At 37.2% G+C, this 13,897-nt stretch overlaps 1 protein-coding gene across 3 annotated transcripts in view; it reads left to right on the top strand.

Annotated features, from left to right (window-relative positions):
• The window catches only part of LOC135612647 (uncharacterized), a 67,737-nt gene that overhangs the window by 40,472 nt on the left and 13,368 nt on the right, over nucleotides 1-13,897 (top strand). For all 3 annotated transcript variants that reach the window (XM_065109189.1, XM_065109188.1, XM_065109187.1), the window contains 9 exons: nucleotides 248-338; nucleotides 1,665-1,747; nucleotides 3,280-3,354; nucleotides 3,444-3,531; nucleotides 3,752-3,824; nucleotides 3,965-4,024; nucleotides 6,840-6,933; nucleotides 7,728-7,826; nucleotides 8,336-8,446. In XM_065109189.1, coding sequence (XP_064965261.1) covers nucleotides 248-338; nucleotides 1,665-1,747; nucleotides 3,280-3,354; nucleotides 3,444-3,531; nucleotides 3,752-3,824; nucleotides 3,965-4,024; nucleotides 6,840-6,933; nucleotides 7,728-7,826; nucleotides 8,336-8,446 — 774 coding nt within the window. The remainder of the gene's footprint in view (nucleotides 1-247; nucleotides 339-1,664; nucleotides 1,748-3,279; nucleotides 3,355-3,443; nucleotides 3,532-3,751; nucleotides 3,825-3,964; nucleotides 4,025-6,839; nucleotides 6,934-7,727; nucleotides 7,827-8,335; nucleotides 8,447-13,897) is intronic.

The raw sequence follows: 13,897 nt of genomic DNA, 5'->3' as shown, positions 1-13,897 counted from the left end.
ACATATTGGAAAACTCGAATCAAAGTTGGAACTTCAACTTATGATGGCTAATTCATAGCAAGCATTTAAAGTTTTGCAATTTGTTTGAGTCTAGACAATGTCAAACTTCAGTCCATTTATCTTGTTATGTATTTGAAATCATATCTATGCATTTTGGTTCCTTTTGTATCTATGATCTTTTTTGTCATTATTTTGTATCCGTGATACCTTCTTTTATATTATGAAATAATTTTCTTCTATGTTACAGAACATCAAAGACTGGTTGGTGGAGCGGACAATAAAGGAACTTGGGAAGCGAATTGAGAACAGACTGAATTGCTTTTGCCTGTCATCCAGTGGTAAAGAGCTGCAATAGACACCTTCTGTTATCTGTTACTTTATTTAACAGAAAACATAGTTGTGTGTCAAAATGCTTGGGGTCAAGTATATGAATCTTTTTCATAATATTGTAAAATTCATAATGCAACCTCTGTTTATCTAAGGAGAATATAGAGCAGATAGTTTCTATTTTTCTTGAATCATAAATACTTTTCTATAAAATAAAATGTAGATCTATTTGATGACTGCTTTATTAAATATCTAACTGTTGTTGCAATTAGAGGATTGGCGTTCGAACACTAAGAAATTAAGAGGAAGATATCCTATTAGAACTCCTAATATTGCTTCAGACAATTAAAATTAACTATTGTCAATACTAAAATAAAGTTAAACTATACATGGCACCCAACACTTCCAAGTATGATGTTAACGGGACTTTTGCTGAATTCTGGCTTCAATCAACATTAGTTTTGCCTCTTTTTTTTCCTTAAATTTTTTTGTAATGAAATGAATTTGGCTAGGAATTTGCGAATTACTTGTGAAGAGAACATTTATGTATGCATAATGTAAAATGTTTGTTTGAAGCTGCACGTGTCAACAAGCTCATTTGCTCATGTATGAAACAAGGCATATATAAAAATGTCTCTTTGTGATCCATTATATGCCATCGCTTTACCATTGAGATCTGTTGCTGTCAAATCCATGGATAGTCCAAAAATTGTACATCGTGCCAACGATTGTTTTCTGAAGTACAGTTCGAGTGCCAACTTAGGCACTTTTCTAGGCTATACACTGTAAGTTTACCCCATCGATGCTGCTTTAGGGGAAGGGAGGTTAGACGATTGTTTGATTGGCTGGATGGCAAATAACCTTCCCATTATTCCATGGGTTACACCATATCATAGCCTGTTCTGCTGTGCAACTTGTCAGCTTAATTAGTTGACATCATGCTTAATCCTTCATTCATTTATTAGCCTGCTGTAGCACTAGATATTTTACTTTCTTCATTTTGAGATATTTATACTCCACATGTACTATATATCATTGCACATATACAAGTTAACTGGAAGACAGTATCAAATGTATTAATTGCACATAAAAACAAGTGTGACATATTGATAAACATCAGAGTTAATATGTCCTGGTTATCTGTACAAAGAGCAAACCAATGCGTTTCGGGTAAAAATTTCATGGTAGTGCTTTCTAAAGTTTCTACAAGAGCAAACTAATGCATTCCTGGTAAAAATTTCATGGTAGTGCTTTCTAAAATTTCCTCCCATGCGAATTCTACAGTCAATAAGAATGTAAAACAATAATAGCTAAATCAAGTTCTTGAATTTTTGCAGTTTCACATGGAATTCTGGAAGCCAATCTAAGGACACTATCTACTTATATCCATTCTCAAATGCAAATGGTGGAGACTTTTCAGGTAAATATGAATGTCTTCAGATCTTAGTTTTAGACTTCAATGCCCATCATGTGCTACATGTCTTTGCTAGTTTACCATATGCTTACCATATTGGCATAATATCCTATTCTGGGCATCATTCCAAAGTTATTTCCATGAAATGATTGTCTTATGTCAATATACCCTCCTCAAATGCTTTTCATCGATTTCTCACTTTCAGAAATTATTAAAAACTTACTTAAAATTCTGAAAATTAATTTAATTAATTGGCACTAAAATAATCTATTTTAGATCTTTGGTTTAATAAAGCAAAGTTTGAAAAAGACAATCAACTCAGAAAAAAGGAACAGTTTTTGGTGTTGTTTCTTGCCAATGTGGTCTTTGCCTCTTTGGTTCAATCACTCTAAGAGGTATCTTGAGAGGCAAAAGCACATGGAAGGCAGAAAGATTGAATGCAATGGACTTGCTTGGTCAGTTTTTTTTTAATAAGGAATTGATTGACCATAACCCTAGAAAAAAAAATACTTCATTTGGATCTGGTTTAAATTAGCTTGTCTTTCTTTAAAAAAAAAGTGATAAGTTATTAAATGGATCCAACTGGCTTAAATAGAAATGTCTTCAGTTTGCATTGTTTTATGTCACAGTTTCATGTTTATTGTAATTAGGATGGAAATACTGGTGGTACCAAGGAGTTTAGCTGGTAGTCGACATCATACAGCTTGGGCACAATATTATAGTGATGTCCTTGTGCTAGCTGAACTGATCAAAATAATTGCTTTCACTGTGCAACCAGATTTTAATCCTTTTTGTAAACTAGAGCTTATGTTATCATCTAAGAATTATCTCTTTGATATGGTATTGTTTATAGAGTTATGAGTTAAGAAACATGTAGCATCCATACAGTCGAAGTGCCCTAAGGAAAAACTATCTTCTATAAATTGGCCTACAAATGTCAGGAAGAGAGTGAAGGAGACAGAGGTAGAGAGAAAGAAGAAGTCATTGCCATCATCCTTGGTTATTACCTGACAGAGGAAGAAGGATGAGAGATGAGTGGATGCTTCGTCAGGGCAGATGATTATTAGGTGGATGTGTGATTTGGGCATGAAAACGAGGGATATCCGTGATGTATCCTGGTCTCAATCTTGTTTCACTTTCAATTTCAAGGTGGAGTGATATGTGCTGCTGATTGTGGAACCCCAAGTTATGATAGTATATTTTAATACAAAACATCTATCTGCTCACTTATGGTGAAAGTGATTTCAAGCTGGACTTCTAACAACCATGTTAAGTGGGCTACTACTTCAAAGTTTAATCCCTGAAAGTGGAATTCTCGGCAACCAATGAGTCTCATTGTGATATATTAGTTCTTCCTTCCTGGCTTGCATTGAATAGATGTTCCACGAAATTTTAGCTCGGTCAGGCACAATTTATCCATATGCATTCTTTAATTGCTTGTTTGTTGCTGGATACTGCACAAAGCACCTTTATACTATTATATTCTTTGAATACTGTGCCTATGTTATTTCATAAATCATGACGACTAGAAATTGCAGGACTTGTTTCATATACATGGGAGATGTATCTTGGAAGAAATCTTAACCAATTTTTTGAAACAATCTGCTCAGAAAGTATGTAAATATGGTTGTCATTTTATCCATTCTTTTTTTCCTTTTAATTTTGACTAAATAACTTGTGTGGTCAAATTTTTTCTTTACAGGTATATACTGAACTTCTGAAACAAAAGCAGGAATCGGTTCCTTTTTCTGCTCTGTTGATTAATCTTTCTAAGTCGGACACCTTTTACGGTAAGGTCAATCAATATAGGCATTAGTTATATGTCGAAATTACTGTAGTTTCAATGGAAAAACTATTTTATGATGTATTTATTTTACTCTTGCTTATTGCTACCAGGGAATTGAAATTGTTCTCATGTCATTATTAATTCTTTTTATAATTCTGCCATAAGCAGTAAATACCACATGAACAATGTCTAAGTTCACGTATACTGGCAATCTTCATTTTCAGGAAATTTGTTGCTCCAAGTACTGCAGTTAACAGATCCATCTCGATCAATGTTTATAGAACCTATGAGCGGTTGGTGAGTGCATTTAACCCCTGCTTAATTTCTTAGTTTGATAATGCTATTCAACAATCAACTATTTGTGGTAGTCTAGAAGCCAGTGTTATTCATGAAATATCTGCTGCCAGGTGTCCTAACATCGAGTATTTTAATTTCAGGTTTGGTGCTGAAGGACATGAATTACTGGGGTTGCTCTTCTTTGATGTACTTGATTCATGGTTTGCTGAAGCATTTCTTCACTTATTGAGCTCATTGCCTCTGATATATCTCACAGAATGCAAATTCTTTTATAGTACAAGCCTTTTAAGTTTTGCTGTTTAATTCATGCTTTTATAAATATTTCATCTTTCTTGCTGTCTGAATGACTGCATATAGTATTTATTGAATGCAGCTTGCATATATTTTCCATCTGTTATTGACTGCTATTGTTAACATTAAACACATGAAATGGTCTTCTTTGCAACTATAGTGCTACTTGGTTCTGAAGTTGGAAAATAATGAAGTAACAGCTTTATTCTGGTACATAAGATTCAAAGTGCCACAATCAGATAATATACCTGGAAGTAAATAGATTATTAGTTTTGGAGGCAGCATTTAAAGTGCTTCCTATTTCCTTCTTTCCAGAATTGTCTTTCTAGATATTTCAAAAGCTGAATTCTTGCAGTCAGCTTTAAGAAAATGCAAAAGCACAAGACATTATTATAGACTTGATGTGGTGAGGTACAAAGCTACTGCCACAACTGTATCCTTTCTTTTCACTGTCATTTGCTTGGTATTAGGTGAGAGCAACAAGTTGAGGAATGGATATGTATTCATGCGTATTAAACAATTGACATGACATAAATGTTTACAACCTACTTAGATTCTTCAAATCATGTGGTAAGGTGAATTACAAATCACACATTTTTTATTTACAATAAATTGATTTTTTGATTTATCTCCATATCTGAACATTAACTGATGGAGAAATTCTACATCATCCATTTTCTAGTGAAATAATTAAAGCTTAAAGTCTTTTCATAAAATCGTGCAATGTCATGGAAGGCTTAAATCTCATGCACGTCAGTTTTTTCTAAAGGTTTAGGCATTTTACCAAAATTTCACATTTAAAAATAGCATAAAATATATTTGAATTAGGGTGCATCATCGGCAAACAAGAGACAAAATGACCTTGACGATAAATGTCATTTACATCATGACAGGTTTAGGCAAGTGTGATCTTTTTTTTTCTCAAAAGAAGAAATTAAAATTACATTGACTGATGTTAATACAAAAGATTACGAGGCGCAGAACCTCTCCAAAACCATTAATTATACCTGTCATTCTGCAAAATTGGCGAGATTATGTGCTACAGAGTTCAAAGATCTTGGATATAATTCCATCCAGTGGTCATCACAACTTTGGTGTGATACAATAGATGTTGGCAGATATTTTTAAAATACCAGGGAACACAATTTGCATTGGTAAGGATCCGAATGAGCTGTGAAGAATTGGATCTCACCGATATGTGAGATTTGCCTTCTTTAAAAGTCTTCCTCAATATGGAAAGAAGCTAGAGGAGGAAGAAGGCCAGACAGACTGCTCCTTAATAGAATTGGAGCAGGTATGTTTCTACCCAAGTGTGCTTTCTTATGCGGGTAGACAGACCATTTCCAACCAACTTCCTAAGCCATCTTTAGCCAAGTCCTGCAGCTTTCACAAGCCTTTTCAGGCACTAGAACTCTTTTTAGTTTGACAATTCCAAGGGTTAGGGGACCCATATCATTATACACTTTGACCCACAAGCAAACCTGAGTTGTTAAAATGAGAGTTCCTTGGCACCCGCAGTTGTTTTAACTTTTAACTTTTAACAAGATTGAGGATTTTCAAGCCAAGCCCACCATCCAACTTGAGATTGGTAACACAGTCCCAACTGAGAAGATGCATTTTGTTCTAGGAAGAGTTGTGGCTCCACAAGTATATTTTTTGGCTACTCTGTTAATGTTCTTTTCAGAAATCCAAGTATTCATGAGGGTGTGTATGGGGATAACATTAATAACTGAGTTGATGAGGGTGGCTTTCCCAGCTTGGGAAATCGATCTTTTGTTCCACCCCTCCAACCTTTGAAGGACCTTATCAATCAGACAATCTTGATATCTGTCCTCTGACATGCCATGACTGACGTAAGTTCCTAGGTTGCATGAGCCAGGCTAGGAAAGTGAGATCTTAAGATTATCCTTGTTACATGTCAAACAATCGCGAGAAAGCTCATTTTGACACTTTGTTGAACTGCAACATTTGCCCGTCACTCTAGGCAAGGGCCCTTCTGCTTTTCTACCTACCTTTGCTGAAGACTACATGAGCGAATATCTATTGTTATTAGCAAAGATTTTCTCACTTCTGTAGCATTCAGTCAACTAATGTTACTTGATGCCCTCCAACAACTGTAACTTCTTTGTTACTCTCTTTATATAACTGAATCCAGATATGATGCCCTTGGACCCTACTAGTTCAGTTTTATAACTACATGAGAGAATATTTATTGCTTATTAGCAAAAAAATTCTCCCTTCTGTAAACTAATCTTACTTGATGCCCTCCAATAACTGTAACTTCTTTGTTATTATCTTACTATAACTGAATACAGATATGATGCCCCTGGACCTGTTAGTTCAGTTTTATAACATCGAGAATCCAGTTCGGCTTTTGTAACTTTTTAGTGTATTTATGTAGACCTGATTGAATTGGTTTTTATTCTGTAACCAGTCATTTACTAATCCTGTTCTATAAATTTGTTTTGTTACTCCTGGATGATAATTTCATTGTTTCGTTTTTATTTGAGATAAGCATCTAGAACATGCAACCCTACCATCCAAATTCTGTATTAGAAGTTGCATGCACAAGTGTACTGCTTTGAGTTTTTCTTTCTCAACAATTTGTTTGCATATCACCGATGACTACAATAGTCGTTAGTTATTAATTTGCTAAGTCGTATTTACCTTATAAATTTTATTTCGTTCATTATGTCAAGTGCTTAAATACATTATATTTTTCAGTGTTGGGCAGGAAGGTTTGTGCATCTTGGATTCTCTGTTATGTATCCTTCTTAAAGACAGTTTGGAGCATGCATTGAGGAGTCTCAAAAGTTTGGTAAGCTCGAGAATAATGCTTAAGCTTGTTATTATGTTTTCTTTGATTTTTTTCAGGAAACTATTGACCTAAAGCTGTATTTATATTGATTTCGTACATGAATAATAGATTGTGAGATTGCATTTGAATGCATATGGGAGGAACTGATTGGGTATCAATTGTGAGCTCCCTTTTTCCAGTAGGGATTGTCCATTCTGGACCACAGTAGAGGCATTTGAAATTATGTTGCAACTGTTTGAAAGTGCTAATCTAATACTTTCTGAAATTGAGACCATACATGTATTCTTACAAGTTACAACTGTTTGAACTATCAGGGATTGTGTTTATTTGGCTTATTGTCATACTTGCACCTACAAAAGGACCTTGCTGCTTGTCATTTGTCCGATACTTCTTCTGGTTTTCTCAGATGTAGGAGAACCAGAAGAAATTGCTTCCTAGTTGCATGACTGTACTGTATGCTGCAGTGAGAAAGATGTTTCTCCTATCAACTATCTTTTCTGTTTTAGGTTCTTTGGCAAGTTACTCTCTTGCCTAAACTTGCCTCATTCAGAAACTTGGCACCATCTTTTGAGTGTTTGATGTTAGATTTGTAGCTATCATCACTCTGTGGGGCTTTATTAATATTTTGCTGTATTTTATAGCTGATACCATATTGTTTCAGGAAAAGCATTATGATGATTGTCTAGCAATATAATTTATCTTAATGAACATTTTTCTTGTGGAAAGTTTGCTTTCTGGTGCATTCTGACACTCTCCAATTGGTTTTCACTCTCTAATCTTGTGTCATGATTCAGTTGGATGCTAGTGTTTTGAATGAACTACATAAGATGGATGATTATCTGGGTCCAGCTACATCTCTACCATTGCTAGGTTGGACATCATATAAGAATATGGTAAGAGAACATGAAATTGTCTTATAACTTCCCCTTAGTGATTGATTCTTATGTTTAGAAATGGTTCACAATAAGACTATTCTAAGAAATTTATTCAAACATTGAAATTAAATAATCAAGGATATTATTCTTTTTTTTTTTCTCTTTCTGCTGTTGAATTCAGTAGGCATTCCACATTAGTGCAAACTTGCAAACTTTTGAATAATGAATGGTTTTAGTGTACTCTATAATATAACTTTGTTTGAAAAGAATTATAATCCATTTTTATTCTTATTTTGACAATTAATAAAAGCGTAGGCCTTCACGTCATAGTAAGGCTGCTCCACTGGGATCTAGGTAATCAAGGTTCATGTCATACTTCTAGCCCTGCATTGGCAGAAGCCTTGTGCATTCAGCCACACTTTTTTCCTCTTGCACTTAATAAACTTTTTGTTCTTCTGATCCTATCTCATCTTGTTTACCAGAATGCATATATTATTGATTGATTCTTTTTTTTCTCTTTTGTATAGATTAAGAATGCCAGTGACTCATGGGAACCACTGGTTCCATGTTTCGCGACTATTGGACAACTGCAATTAGTTCGCTGCCTCATTTCCTTTAAGCTGCAGTCAACATCTAAGGTAATCATTGCAAAATGATCAAAGTTGTCATCTGAAAATCTACCATTGATTTGATATCCAAAATGAACAGGTCTTTCCCAATCAAATTACAGAACTTACTAATTTTTGGAAGGTTTTCCTGCCCCCAACTTATTTGTTTTACAATTGTTATCATACTAGCAACTTGTTACATTTCCATCTTAATAATAAAATTCACTCCTGTTGTTCTAAAAAATAAACTTAAGAATATGATGCTTAATATGCATGCTGCTAGGGAAACAGTTCAGGATGTTTTTCACCAAGGATTGTTGTGCAGATCATCATAGGGTCAAAACATATTATGATATAGTGAAAATATACTATCTATCTCAAGAAGGGAACCTTTTCTTAGCTTCCTTCCAGCTTTCTAGCTCATTTTGTTTGCCATAGCTCATGCTACAAGCTGAAAACTGACATAGGATATGAATGTTATTATTAAATTAAAGTGTTAGTCATCTCAGCAATTGGGTACCCCCTAGGTGGTACTTGGATGGATACCACGACTGAGTAGCACCTAGAAGGTGGACATTGAAAGTTAAGCTGGCTGCTTCACTTGTGTGAAGTTTTTGGGTGACAATTTCTCTTGCCCTAGAAATCCTTTTAACATTGCATCAAGTTGTAAGACCCTCTTTTATTTGCAACTGTTTATGCCTCACCTTTATGCAACAAGTGGTGAGCAAGTGGGGACGACCATGATACTTTGCTCTTACGTGGTTTGGTCTAGTGATTTAAAAAGCACTAGGCTCCAAAAGACACCAAGGTCCAAAAATGCTCGAGGCGCTAGGTGCTTGCTCAAGCGAAACGAGGCACTAAAATATAAAAATATATAATATAATTAATAAATATAATTATACTTCGGATCCTTTAGATAATTATACTTTCATGTAGGATCTTTTTTTGATGTCATTGGAGAATCTATTGAGTTGCTTTATACACTTGCCATTTATCTTGAAACCTATCAATAATTTCAAATAAATAAAAATTAATAGTATTAAAATAAAAATAATATATTATTAATTTAATAAATAAAAATACTGTTACTAGTATACAGTTAGCAGTATACTGTTAATATACTGCTAACAGTATACTATCGAAATGCGAAGAGTGTGAGTAAGAGGAAGATCGAGGCTGCTGACTAAGAGCAACGATAGTGGTAGCAGAGGTAGTGGCAGCGAGAGCGGGAGCGGCGATAGTGGCAGTGGCAGCAGCAGCAGTAGTGTTAGAACCCTTGCAGATTCTAAACTTGGGGTTGATCTCTTTAGGGGATCGGCCTTCTTGGAACTCTATAGGGGTTCCTCACTCCAAGTTGCTGCTCAAAGGCTGCAGAAAAGATTCATTTATTGCTTATGAAAAGAGGAGAAAAACATGGCTATTTATAGGGCTTCTAAACCCTAACTCCTAATAGGACTCCTATTCAAGACTCCTACTTCTAACCAACTCCTAATAGGACTTCTACCCAAGACTCCTATTCCTTTACAACTCCTAATTCTTCTCTAAGAAACAACCTCCTAACCCTAGCTGGCCTCTTCACCTCTTTAATAGGGGTCGGCTTAGGTAGGTTTTACATGAATGTCGCTCTCAATTAGGACTCTCCTAGCTAGAGTCCTAACAGACCCGCCCTCTTCAAATTAGCCTTGTCCTCGAGGCTGACGATTCATGAATTTTGGGAATTTGATCTTCAAGTTTTCATAGTTCTCCAAAGTGACATTTTTTGTTGGTAGGTTCACCCACTGTATTAGCACTTTAGTAGTGGGTCGTCATCGTCGAGTCACGATCCGTCGATCAACAATGACACTTGGCTAGGTCTGGAGTTCTCCTTGGGTAGTCATATTTGGTGGGTGGCTTTGGGCTGTCTCCAAGCACCTATTTACAACTTCTGTCTGGCTGTCGATTTGTGGGTGATATGCCGTACTCCTTTTCAATTTAGTACCCTGCATATGGAATAATTTTGTCAAAAATCTGCTCATGAAGATGCAAGTAGAATCTATCATAAGCACAATGCGTCCCTTATAGTGTAATTCTTTTGAGTCCCAATTGTAATGAGCCACGGAGCTTGGTGCTTCCTCCAATTTTTTTATGATCTTACTAGTCTCCGAATCTTCCTGCCATTCCATCTTAATATCCTCAAGGAAATCGCTGGTCGGAAGTGAAACGACCGAAAATTCAGCTTGCTCGGGTAGCTGCGAAAGCACATCTGCAACAACATTCTCTTTCCACTTTTTGTAAGTTATTTCATAATCAAATCGAAGAAGTTTTGTTACCAATTTTTGCTGCTCAAGGGATGATATCTTTTGCTCCAAAAAGTACTTGAGGCTTTTATGGTCGGTTTTAATTTGAAATCGTCGACCGATCAAGTAGGGTCTCCACCTCGTTGCTGCGTGCAGAATGGCGAGCTTCTCCTTATCATATGTTGACATATTTTGATGGGAGGGAGACAATGCCTTGCTAGTGTATGCGAGTGGTCGACCATATTGTATGAGAATAGCTCCAATTCCGACTCCAGATGCGTTCGCCTTAATAATGAAGGGTCGGTTGAAATCTGGTAGTGCTAGCACCAGCGTCGTCGTCATGGCCGCCTTAAGTTTGTCGAAGGCAGCAAAGGCTTTGTCCGACCATTAGAAGACATCTTTTTTCAGTAGGGAAGTAAGTGGTGCACTGATCTTTCCATAGTTTTTTACAAACTTACGGTAGTAGCCTATTAAACCCAGAAATCCATGTAGCAATTTTATGTTCTTCAAGGTCGGCCAGTTCTGCATTGCTTCTATTTTGGAGGGGTCCACCATCACACCTTCCTCTGATATGATATGCCCAAGATATTCCATCTTTTGTTGCAGAAAGTAAAAATTCATAATGGTCGTTGTGTGTTCGAAAGGCGATTTTCGGTATGCCTTTTTCACACACTCGTATTTGATGATACCCAAATCGAAGGTCCAGCTTTCTGAAGATTTGTGCTCTCTTTCATCTAGCAATTCATCTACTACTGGAATAGGGTATTTATCCTTGATGGTTATGCCATTGAGAGCTCGGTAATCAACGCATATTCGCTATGTTCCGTCCTTCTTGCGTACAAGTAGCACCGGTGAAGAGAAGAGACTGCAACTTGGCCGAATAACTCCTGTTTCGAGCATCTCTTTTACAATCCTTTCTATTTCATCCTTCTGAAGATGTAGATACTGATATGGCCGAGTATTTGTTGGAGGTTTGCTTGGAAGAATCGTTATATAATGATTATGTCGACGGGTACGAGGTATGTTGTGCGGTTCGTCAAATATATCTGAAAATTCGGCAACCAAAGGAAGTAGGTTTGGATCTTCAAATTCTATTGGCTCTCCCTTAGTTTGCTGCTCAAGTTGTACCAAAAAGCTGCTGTATGCTTTATGCAAAACCTTCTCCATTTGTTGTGTGCAAATCGTCATTACGTCGCCCCTACGTTTCCCGTACAGTATCACTTGTTTCTCCTTACTGTAAAATTTCATAATTAGTTGCATAAAATTCCAAGAAACATCACCTAATGTCGTCAACCATTTAATTCTGAGCATGACCTTATGATCATCAAGAGGGAGGAGGAAGAAATATGCAATTATCTCTTGGTCCTGCAGCAACAGTTTCACTCACGGGCGCCTATGATCATACTTCAAAATCCATTCGTCAGTGACCTTAACGTCAAACCTGTTGCAATTCCCGATAGGCAAGGCCATCCGGACAGCAACTTTACTATTTAGGAAGTTATTAGTACTACCCGTGTTGATGAGAACAGTGATCAGTTGTTGTTTGAGAAGGCCTCCAACTTTCATCGTTTGCGGGTTTGAGTAGCCAGCTAGTGCATGTACCGTAACTTCGGTCGGTTGTGGCTCTTCTTCTGCATCTTCTTCTTCATGTTTAAGGCTCTCTTCTGGATGTTCAATGACCTCTTCTTCTATTGGTTCAATCATAAGAAGTCTCCCTTTACTATAGCGATGCTTATGGCTCCATGGCTCGTCGCAATGCCAACATAACCCTTTCGCATATCGCTCCCGAAGCTCTTCTCTTGTTAACCTCTTTGGTGTAGGGACTCCATCGACAGTACGGGGGGCTGAGAGCTTCGATATTGCTGGTCGAGGAGCGACCCTAGTCCTTCGAGCTTCATGGTTCAATTGCTCCTCTTGATGTCGTGCGAAAGAGATGGCTGCCATAAGCGTGTACGGTTGTCGCGCTTTAACTTCTCCTCGGATCTTCAGCTTCAAGCCCTCAATGAAGGTCCCCAATAGCTGTTTTTGAGACCAATCACGAGTTTGATTAGTTAACCTTTCAAACCTGGTTTGGTACTCTTGAATGGTGGAGGTTTGTCGGATCTTTGCTAGTTGTCCGTCAATGTTCTCGTAATCGGTTGGTCCGAAGCGGATCAGCAGTCCTTCTTTGAATTGTCGCCATGAAAGGACTCCATAAGTATGTTCAAACCAGTCAAACCACTGTATAGCATCCCCTTCAAGATGTATAGCTACAATTTTCACCATTGATGCATCCGCGGTTTTGTGGTACCGAAAATATCGCTCCGCGCGCGAGATCCAACCAATCGGGTCTCCTTCTTCCCATCTAGGGAAGTCCACTCTCATGCATGGATAGTTGGGGTCGATCATAGAGCTTCCCCTCTCTTGGAAGTCATATCTTCGGGCTTGGTGCGATTGGGCAAAGCTCTCTCCTTGATGTGATTTCTTCAGGCTTAGTGGTCGGCCCAATCTGAGTTCGATAAAGAGCGTCCGAATCTTATCCTCCATTCGCGCCTCAAAGGCTTCGAATTTAGCATTGATTACCTCCTCAGATGCCATAGTATATGTCGCCAAATCTATGATGTTAAGATCTCTCTTTTGTTGTCGGGTTAAAGGCATGTATTGGTTGAGAGAGGTGATGGTTGAAAGGGTTGGTGGATTGGTGGATGTAGGCTAAGGCTTAGGCTTGTTTTGTGGCTATTTTGGGTGCAGTTTGAGGGTGTGGTTTGGTGGAGTTTTAGGGTTGTGGATGAAAGTTTTGGATCTGTGGCATATGACAACAAAGGTTTGATAGAAATCAGTGGAAGTTGCAGCAAGTATGTACTGTCTTGTAAGAGCAGAATTGTCGTCGAAGAAACAGCGGTTTCTCGACGAAATTTTCACCAAGAACTTAAGAGAATTGAGGAGGGAATTGACAGCAAAATCACAGTTTATATGACAGCAAGGATGTCTAATTTAATCAAGAAAATTTCGGCAGTATAACAGCAAGGAAATTGGTGCAAGTTGCGATAGCAGAATTCTCGTCGAAAAATTTCAACGGCTTGGGACGAAAATTTGCAGCAACACAAAATCGTTTTTAGAGATGAACTCCTCAATAGATCAATCTTAGATGAAAGCCAAGATGATCTATGAAGTATCTAAGAAATTTCGTTCAGAAAAGATTGCAAATAGATGGGTTAAGGCAACA

Source organism: Musa acuminata, chromosome BXJ2-5, assembly GCF_036884655.1.
Source record: "Musa acuminata AAA Group cultivar baxijiao chromosome BXJ2-5, Cavendish_Baxijiao_AAA, whole genome shotgun sequence".
NCBI classification, from domain to species: domain Eukaryota; kingdom Viridiplantae; phylum Streptophyta; class Magnoliopsida; order Zingiberales; family Musaceae; genus Musa; species Musa acuminata.
This window is presented reverse-complemented; position numbering and strand designations above follow the sequence as displayed.